Source organism: Azolla caroliniana, unplaced genomic scaffold, assembly GCF_043228905.1.
Source record: "Azolla caroliniana isolate FFs.n. ecotype wild unplaced genomic scaffold, voAzoCaro1.0.p SCAF_17, whole genome shotgun sequence".
Classification (NCBI taxonomy): domain Eukaryota; kingdom Viridiplantae; phylum Streptophyta; class Polypodiopsida; order Salviniales; family Salviniaceae; genus Azolla; species Azolla caroliniana.
In genome coordinates this window covers 1,599,925-1,627,752 of record NW_028230452.1, presented here as the reverse complement: position 1 = coordinate 1,627,752, position 27,828 = coordinate 1,599,925, and the positions used below count along the sequence as shown (strand labels likewise).

Below are 27,828 nucleotides of genomic sequence, written 5' to 3'. Positions count from 1 at the left end.
CTGCTGTCGTTTGGACGCCGGCTTCGAGGTGCTTCCTTCCGATACTCTTGGCCGCTTCTTTGGCTGGACGGTCTCGACCGGCGGCACGAGCAATGTTATCCATTGAGCTACGGCGTGCCACAGCTTCCGGCCCTCCTTGCCGTCCTTCCCTCGTATCATGTCGATTGCCATGCACAACCCGTCTGCAATCAACACCGGCCAGTCCACCTTAATCCCTTCATAGGTGGCTATGATCATCCCTGCCCGATTTTTTGGCATGACAGGGGGTCGGGGGTACACGTGACCGTACTCATGGAGCACTCGAGCTATCTCCCTGAATAGCGGATCTTCGCCGCCCTGCGTCCGATAGCCTTTGCCGGCAACAGAGTACTCACCGAAATATCGGGTGAGTTGCTCCGAGTTTGGGTTATCGATCTGAAAGATTCCTCCCTCCGGAAGGCCTGTTAGCGCGCGGATCGCTTCCTCGGTGATGACCTCTGTGGCGAGCTCCTTGATGACCCGGTCGGCTTCTCTGTGCGGCGGTGCCTCCATGATGGCCAAGAACCCCTCCAGTCTGTTTTGCCTGAACCATTTCCTGGCCGCTTCCGACAGCGTTTGTGGTTCCATGTCTGCTTCAAGGTCGAGGGAAGATGGCGAGGTAGAGTGGTGATGCGAGTGAGAGCGAGAGAGAGAGCGTTCTGAGCGCGGGGGTTCTCTGCGTGCAGGTTCGCGTTTGCTCAGCTTCCACTGTCTTGGTGCTTCTGTGCTTCTTGGCTCGCGAAATGAAAAGGTCTCCATGCGTTCTGCTTCTTCTTTGTGCGTTTTGGCGCCTTTTTCGAGCATGCACACGTCGTGTACCAATTTAGTATTAAGTAGCGTGGCGTCTCTTAAATGCCCACTACGTACCTTTTCGCGCCTTGCTTTCACACCCGTTCATACCTCGATTTTTAATGTTTTTTTTTTTTTTTTTTTTTTTTTTTTTTTTTCCTTTAATGACGGTGTGTGACCTTACACATCTGTAGGTCCCTTCGGACCCTGACCGTTTTCCTTACGGGTTGCCGTGTCTTCTTCCGTCTCTGCTACGGGTTCCCCGTCGTCTTTTTCTTCCGGATCGATCCGTACCGATCCCGGACCGGTTCCCGGTATAGTGCCGGTTTGCTGCATAAACGGGTTCTTTGGCATCTGTCCTTTATAGGGCTTTAGTCGAAATCCGTTCACCCACTTGCCTAGTACTTCACCGGCAAGTGTCCCTATCTGATAGGACCCGTTGTATTCCCTTGTCAGCCAATACGGGCCTGTCCATCTGAACCGGAGTTTACCCGGCATCTTGCCCATCCTCGTTTGGAATACTAGCACCGGCTTTCCGATTTCGAACATCTTTTCGTTACCTTTCCGGTGACGGTCAACGAACGCTTTCCGTCGTCGTTGCTCCAGTTCCATGTGGAGGATGTTGGCCAGCCGTTGCTCCTCCAGTTCGCATAGTGCTGCTAGCCGTATTTCCTCCGACTTCTTTTCATTCAGCCGTTCCCGTAGTTGGATCCGTAAGCTTGGTACCTGAAACTCGACCGGCATGACCGCTTCTAAGCCGAATGCCAGCCGGAACGGCGTTGTCCGGATACTTGTTTTGTATGCCGTTCGGTACGCCCATAGCGCACTATGGAGCTTTGTGTCCCAGTCCGTCCGGTTTTCATTGACAATTTTGCGGAGAATGTTCTGCAGCGTTTTGTTGGTGGACTCTGCTAACCCGTTCGCCTGTGGGTAATACGGTGTGCTTCTTTTATGGACCACGGCATAGAACGTTGTTAAGCTTTCCACTACCTGGCCGAGGAAGTGGCCTCCTTGGTCGCTGATTAATTCAATCGGACATCCATACCGGCACCAAATGTTTTCGTACAGGAATTTTGCTGTGGATGACGCGGTGTTGTCTCTCAGAGCCTTAGCTTCCACCCATTTCGTGCAATAATCCGTTGCCACGATGACATAACGATTACCCGTTCTTATTGCCGGTGGCTTGAACGGTCCGACAAAATCCAACCCCCACTTCTGGAATGGCTCTAGTGGAAGTACCGGTTGGTGTGGCATCCGTGCTTGCTCCGTAGGCTGGCCCATTCGTTGGCATAGGTCACATTCCTTAGCATACTTGACGGCGTCTTTTAACGTCGTGGGCCACCACAAGCCGCTCTGCCATACTTTCCTCGCCGTCGCTTCCCCGGCATAGTGTCCTCCGGCAACCCCACAGTGTGCTTCCCGTAAGATTACTTCTTTCTCGTCACTACGGACTGCCCGTCTCCATATTCCATCTGCTCCTTTGTGGTAGAGAGTGTCCCGTAACAGACAGAAATTGCGGCTCTGCACCGCCAGTCGTTTCCTCTCGTCCCGGTTCATTTCCTCCGGTGGCAGGCCCGTGCTTAGGAACTGGTGCATGTTTGTCAGCCATTTATCTTCTAATGCCACCGTGTCGTCCGCTGCCGTTTCCGGGGTGATACGGAATAACTCCGCGTCCGGGAATTCATCCGCTACTCCGTCGCCTGGTTCTCCGGACTCTAACCGGCTCAGGTAGTCTGCTACGGCATGCTGGATACCGGGCCGGTGGAAAATCTCGAATTCGAACTCCTGCAACAGTAAGGTCCAACGGGCCAACTTACCGGTCAGGGACGCCTTGGAAACTAAGTAGAGGAGCGCCGAGTGATCCACATGGAAGGAGAAATTCCTTCCCAATTGGTAGTGACGAAACTTTGTTACACTGTAGATCATGCCCAGGGCCTCCCGTTCCGTCGTTGAATAGTTCTTCTCCACTTGGGACAGCTTCCGGCTGGCGTAATATACCGGCCGGTACCATTTAGGCTCCGTAAGTTGCATTAAGGCGCTGCCAATAGCGATGTCGGAAGCGTCCACGAACACATGAAATTCCTTGCTCCAATCCGGAGGCTGCACGACGGGTGCTTGCGATAAAAGTACCTTCAGGGCATTGTATGCCTTATCCTCCGTATCCGTCCATTGGAACGGTGTCCGATGTACCGCGGTGTGTAATGGTGTAGCCAAGTCAGCCAAGTGACGGAGCATCCGGCTGTGCCACCGGATCTGTCCTAAGAATCGGCTTAGTGTTTTGGCCGTTTTCGGCGCCGGTGCCCCTAGTATGGCGTTTACTTTGTCCGGGTCGACCGCAATGCCCTCCTTACTTACAATGTGTCCCAGCAATATTCCACTTGAAACCCCAAAGATGCATTTTGCTGGGTTTAAGCTTAGCCGGTATAACCTACACTTTTCAAGGCATAACCGTAGGTGCTGCAAATGGTCTTTTCCCCGGCTATAAACTGCAAAATCATCCAGGAAAACTTGCATGAAGGCAGGAATGTATTCGCCGAAGATCTCCATGATGATTCGCTGGAACGTTGCTGGTGCCGTTTTTAGGCCGAACATCATGACTTCGGCCACAAACACCCCCCATTCGGTGACGAACGCTGTCTTTTCCTGGTCGTCCGGGTGCATCCGGATTTGATTGTACCCGCTGAACCCGTCTAAAAAGCTATAAACTTCATGGCCGGCGACGGCATCCAGTACTCCATCCGTGAACGGAAGAGGGAATGCATCCGTAATTGTGGCGGCATTTAGTTTCCTGTAATCTACACACACACGGATTTTACCGTTCTTCTTTGGGACGACGACGATGGGGCTCAGCCACGTCGCTTTCTTTACCGGCCGGATGAAGCCCACTCTTAGGAGTTTGTCGATTTCCTCCTTCACTTTGGCGGCGTAGTTGGGGTTCATTCGGTATCGTCTTTGCGCCACTGGTTTCGCGTCCTTGCCTAAGTGGATTTGATGCTGATATAATTGAGGGTCCAGCCCTCGCATGTCTTCGTATGACCAGGCGAATACGTCGCGAAACTCCGTGAGAAGTTTGATCATCGCCGCTTTATCTTCCGGCTTCATTTCTTTGGCGATGTGTACCGGCTTTGATTCGTCCTTGCTTCCTAGGTTCACTTCGTCGAGCTGGGATGCTTTTACCCGTTGGGAAACGGCCATTTCCCGTTCCAACGCTTCCTGTGCTTGCCGTAATTCCCGAATCGCATCTTTGTCTGGTTCGGCTTCGGTGTCGTCCCGCTGCGGCAAGTATGCGGCTACGGCTTCAGCTACGTCAATCTCGAAGAGTGGTACGATCTTCGGATGTTCCTCCAAGTACTGGGCTTCTTCGTCGTCTGCCAATCCCTCAAGCATGTTCACACATTCCGCATACAGCGGTGTGCATTCCTTACCGTTGCTCGTCCGTGGTTGTGTCGGTACCCGGACCTTGGCTTTTCCGCGCCGGAAGGTAATCATATTTTTCCGCCAATTTTGCTTGATGTGTGCTGTTTTCAACCATGGTCTGCCCAACAGCAGTGGGTACGCGCCTTGCGCCTGTAGCTGCAGCACTACAGCCGAGATGTGAAATGTGTGGCCTCCTATGGTGACTTCCAATTTCCGTATTAAGCCCGTCGGCCGTACAGAGCTCGTATCCGCCATCCGTAGCCAGAACGGACATGGCTCCCATTCATGTATACCCAAGGCATCACACGTACGGAGGCTTATTACGTTCACCCCGGAACCTCCATCGATTACGGTGCCGGGAAGTTCGTGCCCTTTGACAATAGCTGTAATCGCCGGACTATTAGTGTCCACCACCGTCGGTCCCTCCTCCGGATTCGAGAAGAGGACTGGTGCCGGTGGGGCTATACCGTCTGTCATGACCGTTTTTAGTCCTTCTGTGAATCGCGGTACGAGCTGCAAGAGTCTTCCTAACGGCAACGTGATCTGACATTCTTGCAGTGCTTGCCATGTCTCGTTTTCTGGGTGGCTACCGCCGGCACTCCCTATGGTATTCGCCTTTTGCCGTTCTGCGTCCGCGACGTTCCTTTCATTGGCTTCCTTCACCCATTCTGTTGCCTGTTTTCGTATGGCCTCTTGTGTTTCCCACTCTTTGGCCATGCCTTTCGACCGTGTGGTTACTTGCTGTACATCCGTCACTTCCGGAACCACCATATTAACTGTTGGTCGTTTCTCGTAGCTCTTTACCGGGCACTGGTTACTGTAGTGGCCTTCCTGCCTGCAGTAGTAGCAGTACTCTTTACGGGTATTGCTGGATTCAGCATTGCTGGTAGCCAGAGTCGGTCCCGTAGCGAGTGGTGCGTTCTGTGCTGGTTGGCTCCTTGGGGTTCCATGTTCCGGGTCCCTTGGGTGACCACCTTTCTTGAAATTACGTTTCTTATTATTCTTATGTTTATTTCGGTAGTCCGGTCGTGGTGGATCGTAAAATCGGCCGTAGTCCTCCTGGTGCCTTCGGTAACCAGGGGAATGGTCTCTGTCGTATTGCTCGTGTCGCCTGTTGGGCTCACGATAACGGTCTGATCGCTCATACCGGTCGTAGTTATCACGCCGATTCCCGTACCGGCCATCATTCTCTTGCCTGTCTCCGTACCGGACATCCTGTGCCGGTCGGTACCGGTTCATTTTTTGCCAACGATCTTCATCTTCGTCTTGGCTGCTTCTTGGCTCGATCCGTCGGACGGGTGGTGCTTGTCAGTTTAACAGGTTATACTCGCACCGGTCCGTTGTATGACTCTTGGATTGACAAATCACACACTGAGTGCGCATGGTGCACTCTACTGCCGAGTGTCCGGCATTCAAGCAGATTGTGCATTGAATTGCCTGCCGGAACCGGAGATCTTCCTCGGTGGGTAACGCCCGTTGCAGTGTTTCCAGCGTAAGCCATGAGCTTGTCTTTTCCATTTCTCTGACCCGGTCAATGACCTGATCGATGGTGCATCCTCGAAAGTCGATTACCGTACACACCGTGCGTAACGGTTCCCGGAGTGCGTTTAAAAATATCGTCCGTAATTCCTCCTCCGGGGGTGCACGGGCAAGCTGGCTATGCATCCGTTGGAAACGGATGACGAATTGGGGAATACTTTCCCCTGCCTCCTGCCGGATCGTATAAAACAGGCCCACCATTGTCGTCTGGTCGACCTCCTTGTGGAAAAAATGCAAGAATTTTGCTTTTAATTCTGCAAATGTTGTGATGGTCGCCGGGTCCTGCGACCGCCGCCATCGTGTTGCTGGTCCCTCCAACGTGACTCCGAATTCCGCTATCTTCGAGCGTTCTTCTTCCTCCGGTGTCATTCGCTGGGACGTGTGATTTGCTTCCCATGTCTGCTCGAAGTCATCAACATGCGCTTCCGCGTCCGGATCATCGCGATACTTTGAGTATTGGAACGGCATGTCGTCGTCCAGTATTAGGCAGCGGTTTAGTGGCGTTTGTTGATATCTTTCCGATTCTTTCTCCGGTTTCACTTCCGGTTCTTTTGCCGGTCCTTTTTCCGGCTCTTCTTCCGGTACCTTTGCCGGCTCTTTCGTTGGTGTTGGTGGCTTTGCTTCTTCCACTTCCGGTGTTGGTGGGTTGACGGCTTCCGTTTGCGGTTCCGGATAGCCCTGGTTGCGCGGTTCCGGTTCTGGAGTCGGCACGGTATCCGACCCGTCGTCTTCCGGGCCGCCGGGGGTATCGTTGCTGCTCCGGTAGTTCGTGTGCACGCTGTATCCCCCTTCGGAATCCGATTCGTAGGCTGAAAAGGCTTCTGCCTCGTTTTCTCCGCTTGCCAGCGCCTCCAGGAGTCGTTCGGTTTCCCGGAGACTACTTAGACTGCTTCCGTCGTCCTGGTCGCGAGTTTGCCGTAACCAGAGAGATTCCTCCGCGACTCTCCGGATCTCGTTGGAGAACGAACGATCCGAGCGAATTTCCTGCGCTGCTTGCTGGAAAGTCTCACGCCGTCTTTGCCGTTCGGCGAGGCGTCGAGCTCAGTCTGTAACCAAGTCGTGCGTTGGTCTAGTCATCCATTACCGTCGTTCGCTGCGAGAAAGCAGGAATCGTGGTCGCCAAAACTGTGTTATAGGTTATGCCGGACAAGGCCTAACACAAGGTGTCACGGAGACACTTCACCAAAGGGTGATTACGGCATAGGATTAAGATTCAACGATTACACCGACTTACGTAGGTTACACGATTAGATTGCTTTGGTTAATTACACGCGTAAGATATAACAGTGATTACAGAACGGAAATCAAGACAGAAGTATAAACATCATAATCTCTATTAATTATCCGCTGTCATTACAATGGGGTCCGGGCCTTTAAATAGGTTTCCGGCCCGTAGTACAAAACGGTGCCTCTCGCACCTATTCGGGATCCGTCCGGAACTAGAACGGCATACCGTTTCCAGTCCGTCCGTCCACACTATGCTCATTTACAACCATATCTAATTAATCCCTTCACTCCGTATTTTGGACTCCTTGCCAGCCGGTAACATCGGACAAGAGCTGGAACGAGTTGGAGACAACCAATTCGGATCAACAGACGGATCCGGATGAGTCGGATCAACGAGAGGCCAAGGAGACACGGACGCAGCGGAAGTTGATGCCATCACGGTGGAACCGATGGATCGGCAAGCGTCGGAGTCATAGCAGCGAAGGAGCTGAGATGGGCCTATTGAGCAGACATGCCGAAGGTCGAGGCGCGTAGAACCAAAAGGGTCGCGGCAAATGGGACCAGACCGAACAAGGACGCGAGCAAGGCGAAGCGACGCCAGGAGAAGTCGGTTGGAAGAACCGGCTGCCACAGAGGTTGACACTACGACCCTACCTCAGGTTGAGCTTGAGGGGGAGTGTTGAGCGGCAAGCTCAACCAGAGCCGAATCGGCTGAATAAGCCTGAGCCGGTAAGCGAGATGAATCGGTATGCCGGTGAGCAACCAAGCCGGTAAGCAGTAAGGACCAGTGAGCTGGGGAGCCGGTATGCCGGATCCAATCTGTAACCGGAAGCCTAGTATAGGTTAGACTACTAGGCAGTTATAGTCTCGTAGTTAGTGTCAGATGCTCGTGTGAGCATTGAAGTACACCATACTTCTAACAGTCCCGTGTGGACTTGTATAAATAGCGCTGATGAGCGCGTTGTAGATACAGAGCACAGAGTATTCATATAATTTTGGAAAATAGTGTGTTTTGTTCTCTCTCTCTCTCTCTCTCTCTCTCTCTCTCTCTCTCTTTGTGTATTGTTCTTTCTAACGCTTCCGCAAGCAATCTTCTACAAGAAAGCCGGTGGCGGCGGGAAGCGGGACCCGACTACGCGGGAGACACGAGGAGAGTCCGGGAGGGACTCAAACAAAAGACACCCGAATTTCGGCAAGCAACGAAACAAAGACCAACCCTATGGGATCTTCACACCGATCCGGAGACTCCGGCTATTCGGCCAACGTGGCAACGTAAGACTGAGAGAGAAGGTTGGTGGCAGCAAGGAACGAGACCCGGCATCGACAATAGTCGACAAGACGGAAGTTGTCTAAGTGCGAACCCCCTACTGGCCGGTTACGTTTTCTGAAGGAGCCAGTAAGGGCAAGTACGGGCGGTGTGCCAAGCTAAGAAGGGCACACCCAGAGTTGAAGAAGAATCGTGCAAGTGGCTATCGACGGCCGAATCGGAGCACGAGTAAAGGATGGCACGCACGCGGTGGTGCCGGGAACGCGGAAAGGGGTGCGCGATGAGCTGCACGGGTCGAAAACCGGGGAAGATACAGGCCGGAGAAGGATCCTCCACGCCCGCTTCGGAGGTCTCAACGGCTTAGTCGAAGTGGCAACGACTGGCGTGGCAAGCCAAGCCCGAGATGACAAGCTGGTGGGGGCAAGGGGAAGACGGCGAGCAAAAGGCTTCAACCCGGCGGCAACGGCGCAAGACGAAAGAGGGGCCAAGCAAGCTACTACGAGTATTCCTCGGACGTAGAGGACACCCACAGGCAAAAGGGAAGCGGTGGTGCCGGGACTTCGCACGCACCGACTCTAGAGACTCTAGCATCTGGCCCGAGAGCCGTGTGAGACCGAGAGTGACAGACGGTAGCGGCGGCAAAGACGGCGACCAAGACAACGTGGCAACGGACTGAGGCCAAGCGGGCCGTTACAAGTGCTCCTCAAGCGGAGGACCCCGGACTTACGGAGAGCGGAGCGTGCATTCGGCCAAGTGAAAGGCCAACAATGAAGTGCGCGTGCTACGAGGTCGTGATGAACGACCTATTGACGGGTCGAATGGGCCTACGGAGAGGTAAGCGCACGAGGATGAACCGGACCCAGACGACATGGATAGTGACAACGATCGGCTTGGAATGGATGTCGATCCAGAAGGTGAAGGATAAGCGTGGGCCGGTCTTCTCCAGCAAGAGTCCATTTTGGCGCATATCGGTGGATGCACGGTTAGGTGGGGGCAGATGTTGTGGAGAAAACCGTCCCTAGGTGGAATCGGAAAATAACGGGAGAATCGGCGGAGTGCATCGTGTGTGCTCACCCTTGTAAAACGTGTGAATAATAGGAGTCAAGTCGGGACAAAGAATCCCATTTAAGTCGGGATTTATGTCACATTGTAATGCGTCCCTCTCCTTGTTCTATAAAAGGAAGGGAGCACCCTTTGTGAAAGGGTTGCCCATTTTGATTCACAAAGGGTATACCATTTCGTGTTTTTCTAGGGTTAGCTTCATTCTTCCTTCTTTTGTCTCCTTTAGTCTTCTCCTTCTCGAGAAGTCGAGCTGCAACTATGGTAGCAAAGCTGTTAGGTTAACTTCTCTTCTTCTGAGTGTAACCGGCTCGTGGCCGTGGTAGTATCTTCCCCCCTTTGTAGGTTTACTTCGGCTCGGCTTCCTGTGCAAGACCCCGCTCGGCGCGACAAGCCCAAGAGCTCCCCAACGGTGGCTTGGCGTCAGACAACTATTGTGACCTAACTTACCTTAGTCCGGCTCGGAGCCGGAGTTGTAACTGTTCCATTGTAATATATATATATATATGTTCGGTTGTGCACATTCGCATCTCTGGTAATGTTGGGTGTTTCCACCCCTTTGTTTCCTGTGCATAAGAGTCGGTGTAGTGCGCACGCCCTCTCTCTCTCTCTCTCTCTCTCTCTCTCTCTCTCTCTCTCTCTCTCGTGTTCGGTTGCATCCAGGCCGTATCTGGTGTTGGTTTTCTTGGCATCCCTTTTCTCCCTCGTCCGAGACCCCCGTGGTCCCGCCCCTTCTACACACACGCGTGTAATAACGCGACACCGGATCCCGAACAGTTAGCACAAGGGCTTGAAGAAAGGTATTGTTCTAGTCAGGCTGTTGGACAATAGTAATGAGTTGACGAACCCACAGACTCGGACACGTACACACCAGAGACAGAATGGGTGCGCAGCGAACAACAACAAGCAGGAACTACGTGGAAATACCCAACACAAGAAGAGACACAACAAAATACTAATGATTAACATAGAATGAATGTTTACAACCGGACTTGGCTGGCAATGGTGCTCTGAACTACGACCACCACGAACACCCATAGAACGATGAACCTCTACTCGGGAGCTCACGAGCTTCCTGCGTGAGCAGAGGCTTCACCTCCTTTCCCAGATCAGCACGAAACACACACACATAAGAAAACAGAGAGCGGGGAAGAGAGAGAGAGAGAGAGAGATATCGGTACTCAAACCGAGAGCACTTCGTCCTCCCCGATCATGGATCCTTAAAACAGGCTCAAGCCTCCCCTTTAATAGCACAAGGGGGGGGGGGGGGGGGGGGCGTTACATCGTGATCATTGTTAGAGATCCCCCCCCCCCCCCCCGATTTCCTCACATCAAATCCCCGTATCCTCTCTATCCGTGCGGGTCTTTAAAGTGCCCATTAAATCCTACTCCCTAGTACTCACTAGTCCTATGCTATTTACATATGTTTGTACCTAACACTTAATTCGTGTGCATCCGTGCACACACACGTTCACGCGCATCCAACTCCGTTTCTTCATATGGTCGGAATCCTTCATGACAATGCCATCCGATTTGACGCGAAGGTCCTTAGTGAGCGACACAAAGGATACGCCCATGTTTAGCGCAAACTATGTAAATACTCCCTAGTACTCACTAGTCCTATGCTATTTACATATGTTTGTACCTAACACTTAATTCGTGTGCATCCGTGCACACACACGTTCACGCACATCCAACTCCATTTCTTCATATGGTCGGAATCCTTCATGACAATGCCATCCGATTTGACGCGAAGGTTCTTAGTGAGCGACACAGAGGATACGCCCATGTTTAGCGCAAACTATGGGGTATTGTTTCGGCGGTAAAGGCCGACAAAGAGTACCTGATTGGGATGAAGGTGATAATCAAGAAAGACTGCCTCCCGATCCTTGGGATGGTTTCCAGATGCGCGACTTTTGACCTGGCAATGCTCAGGTGGATCACATACATTAAGTCCCTCGATCCGGAGATACGACACATCTCTGGAAAGGATAATGCCATGGTTGACATGCTATCGAGAGGGTGATACGACAATGAGAATGTCATGGTATCAGAAGACGAGGATGTTGGCATGGACTTCTTCGAGTCAACTTAATTGTCAGTAAACAGGCGAATCACTCCAACCTTGAACAAGTTCAACAAGGATGATTACAACGAGGAGTGGCCTCGTATAGGACGGTTCCTAAGCACGATGATAGATGATGCATTGTGGATGAAGGAAGAGGTCGGTCGAATCCAGAGAAAGGATTACAAGTTCTTCTTGCGAGACGGGGTGATATGGCAGCATTCGAAGAGGAGGAACAACCCACCACTCTGGGTGGTGACGCGGGCGAAAGACTCGTCAGTGTTGCTGTTGGACATCCACTAGAGTCCTTGGTCCGGACACCGAGGAACGTGAGTGACTTTCGAAAGGCTGAAAGAGAAGTACTGGTGGTCGGGGATGTACAAAGATGTGCATCATTTTGTGTCGATGTGTGATAGTTGCTAGGTACATTTCGGAGTCGGGCACCGTGACAAACTGTACCCGACCTACTCGTCGACCATTCACTTTAAGTGGATGGTTGATATATTAACGATGCCGACTGGTGTAGGACAGATCCAATACTTGGTGTTAGCAAGAGAAGACCTGACGAACTAGGTAGAGGGCTGAGCATTAACGAACAAGACGACTACAATAGTATGTCGGTTCTTGATCGAGGATGTGATTTGGCGAACGGGAAGGTTGAAAGAGGGCACGAGCCGATTGTCAAAGCGATAGTATGAGCCTACGACAGACGAGTCGGAAATTGGCTGAGACTTCTTACATATGCACTATGGGCCGACCGAACTACGCACAATTCTATAACCGGATACATGTCGGCCGAACTCATGTTCGAACAAAAGCCGATCATTCCAGTGGAGAGAACAATAACATCATGGACGTTGGTCGACTGATTAGACGAAATGAGCCGGGAAGAGTTGCTGGTTGCGCGGATTCGACAACTGGAGAGGCATCTAGAGGAAATGGAATCGGTGAAGGCAAAGTTAAAGGAGGCGAGGATGAAGAGTAAGGATCGGTTCGACATGACGCACCGATTGAGACCAAAGAAGATCAAAGAAGGCGATTGGGTGCTGGTCTACGACAACAGTCTCAACAATCAACACAAGTCGACTCAGAAGTTCGCATGACGGTGGTTCGGGCCATACGTGGCGACGAGCGCCAATGACAACGCGACCTACCACTTGGCGGAGCTCAATGGAACAAGGATAGCAATATTGGTTGCAAGGAAGCAAATAAAGGCCTTCAAGAAGGGACACGAGCCGGAGCCGGATCCAGATCCGGATTTGGAGGTGGAGGAAGAGGATGCCTACAAGGACATGGAGCTAGACGAGCTATAAGTGACGAGGCTAGAAACTCAGGAAGTTGGGGACGACGAGGCGAGGAACTTAAGAAGTTGGGCACGAAACAAGACCATGAAGACAAAGATAAGAAGAGCAAGGAGACAAGATGGCGCGAAATTAGAATACTATATTAATTTGTCAATGACTGGTGTTGAATCCCTTGGAAGGTATGAAAGAGATTACAAGTATTTATACAAGTTCTAAGATTGAGTATCTCTAGAATATACCTAACAAATATCTCTAGATTATACATGTTTAGAATACACCATAAAATATTTCTAGAATACACTAAAGGCTCTAGAATATTCTGGAATGTATATATACTAGAATATACAATACTCTATTATATACAAATACATGCTCATATCTAGATGGTTAAGCATGACGTTCGTTTTGTAGATGTGAGGTTGCAGGTTCAATCCTCACTAACTACGTATTTGATGTGATTGTGTCGTGTGACAACTATATTCCTATTGTTGAAGTGGCCAAGGGACACTACAACTCCACAATCAGTAGGGTCTTTGACTTTTTATTGTTATAACCTTTTTAGATTTTATTTACATTGATCTTTTTACATCTTCCCCTTTCCCCCTCATTGCCCTGCATTCCTCCTTTGGTCTCGCCACGTGACAACATCCACCTCGTGAAACCCCCACGTCCACCCGTATACGCCAAGAATGGGGTGACTGAAGGTGGTCACTTGTGGCCGCCATCGCTTCCCAATGCTTGCTCCTCGTCGTCATTGTCGTCGTGAATGCCATCGAGGTCTAGCATCTCGTCCTACCGCTTCTTGAATATCATACCTTTTTTTCCCTACTATCTAGTTTAGCGAGGTCGTACACGATCTTTTCATTCTCGTTGATCACACATACGGCCCAAACCATGACCACATGAACTTCTTCTTTCAGTTGTGTTGGTCTTCGGGGCAGTTGTGGCACACGATCGCCCAGTCTCCGTCATCGATCTTTCTTGGTCGTAGTTAATGCGTATTGTCAAATCTCCCCTTGGCAGGACATTGCCACGTACGATGTGATCGTCTCTTCTTTGTGCGTTAACACCTTTAGACCATACACGAGCTCAGTTGGCATGAACCCTTTTGATGAGTTGTGGGTGGTCCTCTCGACCCACAAGGAGGCCAATCACCATCCCTTCATTCACAAGCTCAGCCAATAGCCTTGTTTATCGGACCGTGCCCAAGCTCTATCTTCCCATTGGCTTAAATGGGCTATTAAGCAATCGTAAGGGATAGGTTAACTCCTAGTTGCTCGAAGAGCTATGTGGCTTCATTGGCATTGAACTCTCACATGCTTGCCACTACATTCTCCACACACCCGTATAGGCATATGGTGTTTTGAAGCAAGAACTCACACATTGTTGCCGTAGTACAAGGAAACCATTCAACAACCGAGTAGGGCCCACTAAATATTATCGATAACAAGAACATGTTATAGTACCACCCATGACGAGAGAACGTCGATATTCCACATTGACTACATCCCATTATGATATGTGGTGGTGTAACCCATGTTAACCATAAGATTAGTGCGATGGGTGTGAATGTTGTACAAATTGGGATTGACAGTATTCCACGTGCCTCAAATGTTGCATACAAACATCAGAGAATTTGTGCAGGGTGGGTCGAAATGATGGAAGTGGGAATCCGTATGACATACGCTCAGGTAACATGAAACTTTTTGTTCTAGACCGATGGTTGATTCTTTGATGCTTCTAAGAACACAACCCAAAGTTCATTGTATGTTTTTTCGATCAACCATTGTCCATGCGCAGGAAATCTTGTGCAACAAAGTGCCAAGATGTGTCGTCACAAGTGAATTTGCCCAAGGAATGAAGACTACATGTGGACATTTTGTTGGTGTCGTGGCTTGGAGGATAACTGTAAACTTTCTTGGACAGAGGAGTCATTCAATCGAGACATTAAGGCACACTTCTCGGCGTTGGGGGGAGCCATGCATTCGATGCATTTTCCCTAATGTAACTCCACATGCATAAACTATTTGTCGACCATGTGGAAACACCATGAAATAGTCGAGAAAAAGTTTCGTAATTTGTAGGCACGGCCCCACCGTGTGTGTCATGGGCCATGGCGAATAAATACAAAAAAGAGCAGAAATGGAAAAGTGTAGATAGAGTATATCTTCTATTTGTCCCACATAGAGAGGACGGGGAGGAAGGGAGCTATAAATTGAGTGGTTTGAGCAGCAGCTAAACATACTTACCTGGGCGGGGTCTATCGGTGATCAGCAAGGCCGATGGCTTAGGGCCGGCGCCTCCATTGCACTGCCGGAGGGGCTGTTTGCCCTAGCATCTCCCCAATGTGGGAGAGTGCACGTCATAATTTGTGGCAGTGGGGGCTCGCGTTCGCGCGGCCCCCTTCTCAAATAATCCAAAATTCAACAAACTAGCTATCATCGTAATGGATCTATATAGAATAGAGAGAGAAGAGAGTATCATGGAATTGTAAATGAATGTAATTCCTCACCCAATTCCCAGCGGAAAATAATCCAAAATTCAACAAACTAGCTATCATGGTAATGGATCTATATATAGAATAGAGAGATAAGAGAGTATCATGGAATTGTAAATGAATGTAATTCCTCTGATTGTCATGGAGAAATGAATGTATATATATAATAGCGCGAGAGCATCATGGAATTGTAAATGGAGCCATATATATAAACCAGTCTGGGTGGGAGAGTGCAGGTCATAATTTGTGGCTGTGGGGGCTCACGTTCGCGCGGCCCCCTTCTCAAATAATCTCCAATCAATTAAACTCTGAATGTCCGAAAATTGAGTCTACCTGGACTGCGTAATGTGTAAATGACGTATGGGGTGTATATACTTTAGATGTAGGTTATGTAAATAACAGACGTGACGGGGTAGAGGGAGTACATGTATGTGATGTAAATTAGCACAGCTGGGGTGGAGTCGTCATGGATAAACAAACGATAGGGTAAAGATGGAGGCAAATATATAATAGTCAGATAGAATCATGGAGTGGATATGAGGCATAAATATATATATATACATCAGTCGGGTAGGAAGCATCACATGGCATGTCTATACAACCCTGATCACTCCTGGACATGCTAGATGCCGCCAAAGTCTTACCATGATACGGGTGTGTAGAATCATGGGTACCCCAACCATTGGAACTGTAGGCAAACGGGCAGTTATTTACCAGCCTTACACTACCTATTGCTTGCATTATTGATTTATTCATCATTTATACTTCAAGAAATAACATTTTGTTCGTGTTTGTAGTTGGGGGAGGGGGGGCGCGCCTATATGACCTCGGCGTCAGTGCAATACCGAGGCGACGCACGCAGCTCCCAGAGACAGCAAGCTGCCTCGAACGGGTGCTGCCCCCATGAAAGAAATTAGGTTAATATCATGTGACCTTATAGGCCACGTATCAGATATTAAACTGATAAGAACAGATACTACACTTGATCTTAGCCAAAAGGCCGAGAAAGGTATGATTTCTTCTGAGCTTCTACTTCCATACTTATAGGAGACACCAAAAAGTGATTTTGTATGTGGGATATATATACATATATCTATCTATGTCTCTAACTAGTACATTGACCTTACTTCCCCTCTTCGAACACGAGACAACAACAACAATTATAGTACCATACAACCCACTAACCTTTCCGCAAGCTTTTACACTCCAAAGCTCATGTGACGATTCGTCCATGACGCCGCCACTTATCTCCACACTAAAGTGCCTTGATCTCTTTTCAACATGTGGCATATCACATTTTTGCCTCCCAACTCAAGAATGGAGTGAATCATAAGTAAATTATCCATGTTGCAAGACCACTAGAGGGACACAATCAACGAATCATGCCAACTGTGGTAAGGGATGTACTAAACAAATTGTAGAGAGTCTTGGTTTTATGTGAACCCATTTAAATTCCACATTTCGGTTTAACATGTATCGGTACTCCTTTATCCTCATTAATATTCTAATGCTCAAATCTTAATTTTTTGCAGTTAACCTCTTTGCATGAGAGAGTGGGTGGCTTCACAAAGTGGTTAAATTGATAGAGATGGTTGTTTTCGAATGATTTTGTGCATGTGTGTATTGATTAAGTCATTAATAAAATGTGTATGCTACCTAGGTTAAGTCCTGGTGCCAATAACATCTTATAATTTAATTCTGTTACAAGTGAATATTTTTAGGTGAGACTACTTTTCTACGAGTGAACTAGTCTATTCGTCAACGAGCTCAAGGGTGATTGACACTCTCTTGCCCGACTCACCATACAGAGGGCATTAATCTACCCAAGCCTCAGAGTGACGAACCAACGAGGTAGATACTTCCTACGATAAATAGTAAAAAAGAAACTTCAAATTTGGCACCATTTGTTTGTGGACTCAATAAGAAGTATTCACTTGTTTATCAATGGACATGCCCTAATTAGAATAGCCCTATATTTGATTTTTGTATGTCTTCTTCTCCAAACAATTGAATTAAAGGCATTGTGTTTATGCTCATCAAACCTAATTACTTGACGCTTCACAAAATCCCAATGTGACATGGTTTATGACTTAATGAAAATTGTGTAATGATCAAGACCGTTGCGGTGCCGAAAAAGCAAGGTTGATGTTGCGGACTTGACTACCAAATGGAAATGAAAGGAGGCTAGATAGAGAGGAAGAAAGCATTGAAGCATGAGAGAAGTTGATTGATGACAAGTGTTGATTATATTTAAGTACATTCATGTTGATTCTATTTAAGTACTTTCATTTCTCTCTCATTTACATTTGTAATGATAAGGTCTTCCCCCTAAGGTTTACAAGTTCTCCACCTTGTCATTCCTACTAATCAATGGATGGTATTCAAGGTGTCACTATTTAAATGATAAGGTTTGGGAAGAAAACCCTTTTTTATAGATGCTTCATGAGGATACTCTCTTCTAAACTTAAATGAGGAGATGAGAATTCAATAAACCCAAAGAGACTCCGTTACTATGCACTCCAAATATTCCCACAACAATTAGAACCTCGAACAAAGTTCCATGGGTTTTATCGATGCCTGTGAAGTAGCAATCGGAAGCATGTTCATGTAACTTTTTTGCTTTGAAGTGGTACTTAGGCAAAAGTTGTCCTAAGTGAAGCCAAACATTGCTCAATGTTTCAATTCATTCAAGTCGACTAAGGACATTACAACACCGTATAAAAAATGGAATAATGAGGGGATCCAAACTGTACAGAAAGACAAAGTAATGATTTGATAAGCAAATGCCTCTTTTGGAGATCAATCATGATGTGATAAATTCAAAGTATAATTACGAGAGAGAAACTACACTTATTTGCTACATAAGCAAAACTTCTCTACACCCGGAAATGAACTTTGTATAGGTGTACATCATTATCATAAAGGCAAGCAAACCCTCTCATGACTTCTGCTGAACACTTCTAAGTCAACAACAATTTAAATGCCATGTATAGATCAGCGACGGCTTCCCCGAGAACTAGCATTGTCCTCTTCATCAGACCCAATATCACCATAGTGCCAAATGTTCAACCGTTGCTTTTTAGCCACTTCTTGGAATTCTACAAACTTTTCAAGCTCTGCCTGTTTTTCTTTGGGATCCCACCTGTTCTTCTTCTCTACTCTAGAGAGCCCAGCCTGGAATGACAATGACACATCATTAAAACAGAGTATCATCACAAGAAAAAGTTAAAAGGAAAACCATAGTCATTTCATTAGGGAATTTTAACCAATTGCCAATTGTCATTCCAAACGGTCATAAATTGACTTTGGACTATAATTTTATGATAAGTTGACATTTGATCAGTTTAACCACAGTAATTGACTTATGCTAAGTTACCAAATGTTACCAATGCTAAGTTACCAAATGTTACCAATTTAACAAATATAGTAATGACTGCTCAGAGAGCATGCCAAGCACTGCTGAACAGTTTCAGACAGTCATCAATCTCATAAAGGATAAACGACTAAGCAAAAGCATGAGCATGAAACCCAACTAAAATCAACACACCTCAAGCATCAAAATATTTATGGATTCAGTTGGCTCAGCCTCGTAAAGAATGACACTCAGCTTGGTACCGGTTCCTTGGCCTTTCACTTTCCCACCCGATGTGTCTTTTTCAATCACTTTAGCCATAAAAACCCTTTCTCCAATCAGGCTACTAAGGTACTCAGCTGCTTCCTGACCATAATCATCCTCCAGCTCAGGTATCCTAACATATGCAAGGCTAAATAGTAATGCTAGACCAGGTGTGGCCAAAGAAATTGATGTATCTAGGGGCCTAAGCTTTGAAAATATAGTCTTCTCCTGATTTCCATAATCAATATAAAAGACTTCATATTCATCTTTGCTGGCTTCTGATGAAGACTGCCGTGGAGCATTGACTATCTACACACCACAAAGCAAAGCAAATCTATTACAGAAGATAGTCAAATGTGGACAAATATTCTCAGGGGTATAATTTCCTCACCAGCACACGGTTCCAGGATCCATCAACACTGAATTGTGCCATGACTATGTCGCCCTTTTTGGGTTCAAAATTGATTGGTGTGAGGGATTTGTCCTTCACTCTTAGTCCTTCCAACTGTAACTGGAGACCAGAAACACGAGCATCATTGGCCAACTGTGCATAGAACTTGCCTCCACCCATAACTTCAGTTACTCTAATCTGCACAGATAGATTTTAGTTTGCTCAAACTGATTGCGTAATACAAAGGTTGAAGTTACTACATTGCAGATTGGATCAGTTTTTTTCCAGTGGATATCTTTGTCTTATGAAGAAGTTGTCACAATGAGCCAAACTAAAAACCCTAAAAGCACCCTATAAATTACCTGCAGAACTTCCTGCTTTGGCTTTGCAGAATCCGATAGAGAAACATCGGCTTCTTGACCTTCCACATATCCCTCCCAAACCTGTAGAGAACATTAAACAGTAGTGAATTCTCATGCCGAAGTTGATAATTAGGATTTTTCAGGGTTCTTTGATGCATCATTTGGTAACCAGTATTTTGATTTTACCATTTTGATATGCCTAGCATTTCTGGTTGCATTTCCTCAGCCAGAATGCTATGGAGTTACCTTTAACAATGATTTCTTGGCTCTTTCCTCAGCTTGCGCAAGAAGATGGCCTTCTGTTATGCGTTCGGAACTAAAAAATGGCTGAAGCTTGGCTAAACCTGCTTCTAGTAGGAGGACAGACACATTCATTTTGGATTCCCACAAGGTACCTAAAAATGTTCCAGTCCTATCAACATTCTCAATCTCAATCTGTCCATACAAATCAAAACAGTCCAGAACAAATTTGATTCTTAATAACAAGAAAGGGTATAAACACCACACAGATCCTCTAATCCCAGTCTTCCAATTTAGGGAGATAATTCATTTAATACCCATTGAATACCTCAACATCTCGTTGTTGTATTCTACGGCGCATAAATGCTAAAGCGTCATCTGCATAGGGTTCTCCACGACCCGGACAACGAACACCAGACAAAGAAAATGCAATGGCACAAGTCTCCTTTGGTATGACTAGCTTGTAACGATGGCCACTTAGTACATAATCTACAATGGCAGGGAGCCTTTTGGATCTCTGAAGGAACGGTAAAAACTGCTTTGCCTTAGCCGCCAGATTTTGTCCCTTTTGAGCTGCGCTCTGTGCTTTCTGTCCATTCTGGTTTGACAGGGGATTCTGAGCTACCTGCTCGAAACAAGAACAAAATTGATTCACCAAGCTTTCAAATTATGTATAAGCTCCGCATAAATTGAGATAACATTTGAAACATTTATACATCAACCTATGAAGACTCCACGATATAGAGCTTTAATTAGACAATGACAAGGGCGTGAAAAAAAGGTACAGCATTCAAGACATTACACTAATGAAGACTACACCAATATGGAACTTCATTGCATGGTGACAAGGGCTAGTACCAAAGATAGCAACCATGCAGCAATTTTTAAGGTAAAGAAGCTACATTATGAGCAGAGACATACCTGACTAGACAGGTCATTGATGTGATATGGAGGAGGCTCTTTCTCAGAATGCAAGCCTTTCTTTCCCTTCCTAGCTCTTGCCTCAGCAGCAAGCAGTGCATCATAGAAGTTAGATCTATCCTCAAAATCTCGATGCTTGACAACAGTCGCATATCCTCTAGCAACCGCCATTTCTGCAACATTTATACCATCAGGTTGCCCTGCCACAGGAAGGGCAGGAGCTATATCCTGAGCATCCGCCCTTGATGTAGATGGCAGAAACACAGAACCAAAATCCATTATCCTTGCATCCCCTGTAGCCATACTGGGAACAGGTAACAGGCTATCTGCTGCTGTTACCTTGCGAGTATACTCCATCAATACAGAAACCTAGAGAAACTAAGACGAACTCATTAGCCAGGTTGCAAGTCATGATGAACAAGCCTTACAAAGATAGACTCATTAGCAAGATTAAAACTCATGACGAAAACGCCTCACTAACAAAAACATTCCAACAGGCCATTGTTCCATGGGTACACTAACCAAGAAAACAAAAGCAGTTCAGTTCCACTTAATCAATTTGCAGCTGACACGAACATATACTGCTCCAAACAAAGTGGCTTCCTAAGTTTGCGTCATTTCTATTTCCGCTACATGAATTTATTTAGTAAGAAAGACATCCAAATGATGGACCCTAACCTCCTGCCCTATTAGACGAGTCCGTAGAAACTCCTTTGCTTCTCTGGCATAAGGCGATGGGTCTTCACCCTTCCTCCCCATCTTGGGAGCTCGTATACTTGATAAATTGACCCTGCGTTCCGCCAATGGACTTCCAATAAGTAAGGTGTCATCAGCAACTATAATACAATCTCCACTGACAACCTCAATGACCTGTCAACGGAAAGCAAATCCGTTTTGAACCATCACATGAGAAATGACTTGTCATAAGTTCCTTTGATATTATACTGAGGCTATTCCACTTACTTTGCCTTTAAAGTTGTCATTATGAATAGCTGTTGAGTTTGATGGGGGAGGTACATAGTTAGCCCACAACCGAAGCTTTTCTTTTTTTGCAATCAATTCTGTGTTCTTCAGAGACCGCCTAGATTCTTCATCTAAAAGTTTGGCACTCCACTCAACAACTTTTGCTAGCCCCTTACATGACAAGTGATGTATTAGAGGATACATAGAATTCTAGATTACAGCAAATTCTCCTACATCAAGAAACACTCACATTTTTTAGCAGTTCCAGAGACAAATCTACAGGTGAATCACCATGCGGGTAATGCAAAGAACCTATTAAATTGCTGAACTTGTCTGCCCCTTCTAGAACAATTCTCACCTGTATCACCAAGTTACCAAAATGAACACACGGTGCAAATACAAATATAATCCATATTTATCCCTACAGATGCAAACTTAATGAAAGGTTCATTACATCTCTATGCAAGGTCCGAACTTCGGTGAAATGCTTTGCCTCCCTTGCGTATGGGTCTGGTGGAATTTCCACACCATTTGATGCAGCTAATCTTTGGGCAGTAGTGAGAACTGCCGTTGAGCTAGTGCCATCCACAGGCTCTGCCTCCCCATTGTCTGTAGATGTTTGGCTCTCACTTGCAGTACTTCGCCTTCCCATGGATGGAGACTACAAACGTACAGACCCAAGAATGAATGCCTAAACCAGTAAGTCAAATAACAAAAACAATGTGTATATCGGAGCATCAGAGACAAAACATTTACCTGAATTCCAGCAATAAACACTTGAACATATTGGAACTCTGGAAGTAAATATACCCTCACAGTGCTTCCATCTCGCACTTGTTCCACAATAGCAGGCAATGGTTTTCCTCTATTTGCCTCTAGAAAAGTCGATGCATCGAAATTCGATGCATCACCAAGAGCAGATGGAGGAAGAGTCCTTGTCGATGCTTCCACTGTAGTAGGATCCTGCAGAAAGAAAATTAATTTTTCTACTTTTCTTAAAACAATTTGGGATGATTGCTCAAGGGCCAAAAGGAAGGATTACTTAACAAAAAATAATTTCTCATACACTGCACAAGGTAGAAAAAAGATATTACTAAACGAACAGTTTACAAACAACAAATGCAGGGTTATTACCATGTGGGGTGCAACTGAGAAGCACAGGTGCATTTTGTTTTGTCAAAACCCTTAAATCTGGCCTTAACAATTAATAAGTTCAGGTCTCTACTATCAGGAATAAAATGAGAGAATGAAACTGATCTCTATTGAGGCAGAAAATTTTGAATGCAGGAATTCCAATTCTGTTTTCAGAAGGACCATGCAAGATATCATCTTCTGGTTATAATCTGCAATCCCAGCAAAGAAAGAAGCACTTTTCAATTCATAATAAATCAGCAATCTCGTCATTGCCAAGAAGATGCTTTAATGTGCAAGCAAAATTAACAAAACCCATATTTTATTTTCTAATCGACAACCTTCAGCAACCATTTTCGTGGAGCAAATGTCCTTCAGCTTCTCATTCTTATACTTTGTTCTTATTTGAGCTTAAAAGTTCCTACTTTTCTATCTCTTCTACTGTCTAAGTCGTCATTGTGAAAGAGAAAAAGCAACATGGGAGATTCCGGGACGTTCTCAAAGGATTTTGGATATTTAAAATTTTCATCTACTTTCCAAGTTATGGGATTTTACCGTTCTCTATTCTATTGAATCATTAAGGTTTGCGATTTTTTATGCTTAAATATGTAATTGTTTTTTCTTCATCATATTTACAGTATTGTATGATATAGATCTTAAAATACAATAAATACACCGTACTATGGCACATCACATGCATACCATGAGAACCTTGAGCAAATGGAAAGGGAAGAACGAGTTGACACTCAAAACAGAAGCTTATTTGGGAGACGAGACATTAGAAACTATCATCCATTTCTCAAATAGAAAGCTAAAACTATAACAACAGTTAAATACTCCAAACAGAGATAAACTTGCTTTGTTCCATATTCCAAGTCCTTTTTGCTTTGCCTGCTCTTCCAGCTGCTCCAACTCTGCAATGAAAGGACTAAGCTCACTAGTATTTTGTCCAATTTGGGGACGAACCTACATTTTGAAGAGGTAACAAAAACCATTAGAACACAATTGATTCAAGAACTCATCATTAGTAACCATCATCCTACCTTTGCCCATCCTTGACTAACCACCTCCAGTGCAAGGTTAGTTTCTCCCATGAAAACCGATCCAAAATCTCTATTAATAGCTGCAACTGTGTAGTCCACCCGGAAAATGACATCCTGCATACGAATCAGTACACATAAGAGGAAAAGTCTGCTTGCAACGTAATCCTAAACCCATATTTTACAGATCATGCAGCCTTAAGCAACCTTTAAAATGAACTAGCCAGATTTAAATGTTTAATTAGCAAGATCCATCTGACTTTTACACAAGCTTGGCAGTATTAAACAGCAAGAAACCCAATTTTATGCGATCTTTGATACTTACCATCCAGCCTAGCCTTTACCAATCTTGAATACAACCGATAGATGCATCCACCAATTAAAAGTCAAAACCAATAACAAACCTATATTTAACAAGAATCAGCAGACTTAAATTAATCCTGAAAACCAACTTCCACGCAGAGAGTAAACATTCAACTGATCTAAATACACATATATACCACCACATATCCTCAAACTAACTTGATCAATGTTTAATATAAGCCAGTCATCCTGGATGCAATTCAATCTTCCAAACAAGACAGCCATCCTTAAACCAAAATTTAGCCCATTGTTACTGGGAGAGATCCAGCCTTAACAAAGCCTAAACCATCTATAAATCGTTTTTAACATGATTCATCCTGCTTAACCAATCAGAAACCCATCTTTAGCACGAGCTAATCAACCCCAAACCAATTTTTTTGCAGAAGCAATTGAGCCTTGAAATCAATCCTAAAGCCATCTTTTAGGCAAGCTGTCCAAACGTAAGACAATCCCAAACTATAATTGGCATGAGCAATCCAGTCTTAAAATCAATTCTAAATTCATATTTAACATGAGCTAGCCAACCTTAAACTAATCCTAAACCCACATTACCATGCAAAATTTGGCCTTAAAAAATCAAACGTAAACCATTTTTCACACAAGAAAGAAAGTCTTAAACCAGTGCTAAACCCAACTTTAATACATCCAGCTGGTCTTAAACCTATCCTTATGACATTCAAGCGAGCCATAACAAATCCTAACACATCTTTGAAGAGAAAATTAGCCTTAAATAATCTTAATAAATCCAGAACCCATCCTTCAGATGATCAAATCAGCCTTAACTGATCGTAAACACATCTTCGAAGGGAATTAGCATGAACCAATTCTACAACTGATATGCCAAGAGAAAACTACCTTAAAGAAAACCTAAATCATCTTTAACATAAGACAATACCTTGCCAATGCATTTCTTTCGAAGGAACTCACGGCTTTCCCAGGCAAATGGATCATCTTGGCCTCCACGCCGTGCCTGAAAATAACATCACAAAGAAGTATTGCCACAATGTGGGAAAAGATCAGATTAAATTCTTAATATTCTTAATTGTAAATCAGAGTGGATGCTTCTATCTTCTTAATTGTGGATAATCTTGGATAGTTCTTATCTACTGAATTTTTCTGATTGGATGTTTTCAACTTTCACTGTAGATCAGATTGGATACTTTTAATTTCTTGATCATGGATCATATCACGTGATAGCACATTCTTAACTGCAGATAAGATTGGATGCTTTGTCACCTTATCGCATAGATATAGTATGCATATCATTAGCAAATGAGCCGTTTGAGAAACAGAATCAAAGAAGTTTTTTCTTAAGGCAGGCTTCATTATATTTTTAATCTCAATTACATTCGAGAACAAACTAGATTTCAAACTCCAAAACTCGAGGCTAAAGTTCACAGCTAAATTATTCAATCTAAACCTAAAAAGATAGCTAAAAGTTTCAATCTAAAGCTAAACATTAGCTAGAGTGTTTGATCTAGAGCTATAATATAGTCCAATGGTCAATATAAAAAAGAAAGTATTGAATCCAAAACTACTTACAAAGACAAACAGAGAATATCTTGAACGAGATGAGAATGGGAAAAAAATTATAATTGAGAGGGGAATTTACCAATCTGGGAGAAATGAGAGAAGAAAGAGTAATCGTTTTCTCAGGAGGAGCTCCACTTTGAACGCTTCCCATGATGAGAAGAGAATCTCCAGAAGGAACAGATTTCACAGTACCCCTCAGCCATTGCGTAGCCATTTCTTTCTTCTCCTTGCTTCTTCCGGCTTCAGAATGATCTGAGGCTTGAGCTGAATTAATGGGGAGAGAGAGAGAGAGAGAGTGTGTGTGTGTGTGTGTGTGTGTGTGTGTGTGTGTGTACAGTGTGTGTGTGAGAGAGAGATAGAGAGAGAAAGAGAGAGAATCATTTAACTAAGCCACGTACTTTTGTCCGGACGGTGTGAATCCGTCCCCTGGCCGGACACGCGTCCAAAACTCTCTCTCTCTCTCTCTCTCTCTTTCGTGGTGTAGTAGATAGATAGCATTAATTCCATCTTGGGATTGTAATTTTCATTGGATTGCTTTGAAGTTTGCCTAGAACATGAGAAGTGTGTATGTGTGTGTGTCCAGTGTCCACCCATGTACCAATGTCCCAGTCATAGATGTCTCGTGACCTATACATATATATGACTCAGACAAGTGGAGGGGACAATATCATGTCATGTTTCAATCTAGATTTCGAGAGCTCGCATAGTAGTCTTGAGCTATCTAACAATCTGTCAAGGACACCTAAGCCTTCATCATGAGCTACTACAAGTCGGTCAGTGAGGGGGACAATACCGTGGGATGCTAGGGTTAAGGATATCGAGAAGACGCATGTGGTTTTTGAAGATACTATATTGGGATGCAGAGACAACATTTCTCGTGATGCGTACAACTAAATTGCATGGAGAAGGTAGCATCAGTAATGCTATGATCGGAGTTAGAGAGGTATGAAATCAATTATAAACTTTTGTTTGGGGAAAATAAAAGTATCCTCCACTAAAATGCCTAAACTAGTTGTCGAGTCCTTAAACTTGAATGAATGTTGGAAATATTTCAAGTGCTAGTATAGATTACTATTTTTCCCATGGGACACAACCCCCCTACTTGCTTATAATTGTTTACCAAAAATTGTGAGATTACGTGGTGATTCGACTATGTTATGAGCTCTCTTCATTGTGCAAAAAAGGTTATGCATGGAAGAGAAATGGGATGAAATCAGTTAATTTAAAACCCAAACTTGCAACCAAGATGGGATAGTGGTGACACTTTTTACATGTTGTTTAAGGCTTGATATTAAGTGGTAGTTGGTATGATATTGCATTCATTATGAAACAAAAAAGCAGTCATACTTTCTAGCAATAGCAATAAACAATGATCATACACCTTCATATTCAAAAACATGTTATTTCTTTCGCGTGTGAGTTAAATGGGAACAACATTGTCACCACATCTATTTAGCTTAGCACAACAATTCAAATAATGAAATATCATAGACCAATCAGAGACGAAGCAACCAATAAAAAGAATGTATGATTTGATCATGTATACTTGAGTCGTCTGTCCTATTGTACAATGCTTAGATGTTGCCAATTGTTGGCCATTTCTTTAGTGAGACCATAGATGCAGGTGATTCCATCCCCAACTTAAGGTACAATATTGACATAAACAATCTTTGCTTCTATAACATATACATCAATTTGCTTACAAACAATATTGCTACATTCACTAGTCAATAGTTTATTGTTTATCCACCCAAATATCTTACTAATGGAACAAAAGAATATTTCAATAATGTCCTATCCATTTAAAAAATCTTGTTTGAAGCTAGCAAATTGTTGTTTTAATGTAGGACATAGGTGATTATTTCTCATTTGACATTATTTCGGGGATTGAAACCCAATGTTCTTACAATATCCTTAAATGGTTTCGGTCAAGTCTAGAATGTGATATGAAAATGGCTTTCGTGTTAATTATACTATGTGTATCCCAAAACCAGATAGCATTTGACATGTGATTGTGAATTTTTTTCGACCACATTGAACTCTTGTTAAACAACTCCTGAAAAGCAATTTAGATATATTCTGTAAA

The 27,828-nt window shown here is 45.1% G+C and overlaps 1 protein-coding gene and 2 non-coding genes across 4 annotated transcripts; 1 reads left to right on the top strand and 2 right to left on the bottom strand.

Moving 5' to 3' along the window:
• Positions 1-14,926: 14,926 nt before the first annotated feature.
• LOC147852707 (U1 spliceosomal RNA) lies at positions 14,927-15,091 on the top strand. Its single transcript, XR_015531375.1, has one exon. It is a non-coding gene; the product is annotated as a U1 spliceosomal RNA (small nuclear RNA).
• An 897-nt stretch (positions 15,092-15,988) lies between these two features.
• LOC147852706 (U2 spliceosomal RNA) lies at positions 15,989-16,195 on the bottom strand. Its single transcript, XR_015531356.1, has one exon. It is a non-coding gene; the product is annotated as a U2 spliceosomal RNA (small nuclear RNA).
• Positions 16,196-17,930: 1,735 nt separating this feature from the next.
• Positions 17,931-26,009, bottom strand: LOC147852705 (ribonuclease TUDOR 1-like). 2 transcript variants are annotated; one of them, XM_087332975.1, is made up of 16 exons: positions 25,822-26,009; positions 25,105-25,179; positions 23,850-23,963; positions 23,665-23,772; positions 22,432-22,638; positions 22,130-22,336; positions 21,926-22,033; positions 21,676-21,846; positions 21,391-21,582; positions 20,713-21,081; positions 20,120-20,416; positions 19,798-19,986; positions 19,552-19,632; positions 19,190-19,387; positions 18,730-19,107; positions 17,931-18,356 (listed from the first exon to the last, which is right to left on the bottom strand). In XM_087332975.1, exons 1-16 carry the CDS (start codon positions 25,954-25,956, stop codon positions 18,177-18,179), a joined length of 3,009 nt encoding a protein of 1,002 aa, XP_087189101.1. In that variant the 5' UTR covers positions 25,957-26,009; the 3' UTR covers positions 17,931-18,176. The 2 variants fall into 2 exon arrangements, with proteins under 2 accessions (XP_087189101.1, XP_087189100.1); XM_087332974.1 differs by lacking the exons at positions 23,665-23,772; positions 23,850-23,963; positions 25,105-25,179; positions 25,822-26,009 and adding an exon at positions 22,810-22,973.
• Between the last annotated feature and the right edge of the window lie 1,819 nt (positions 26,010-27,828).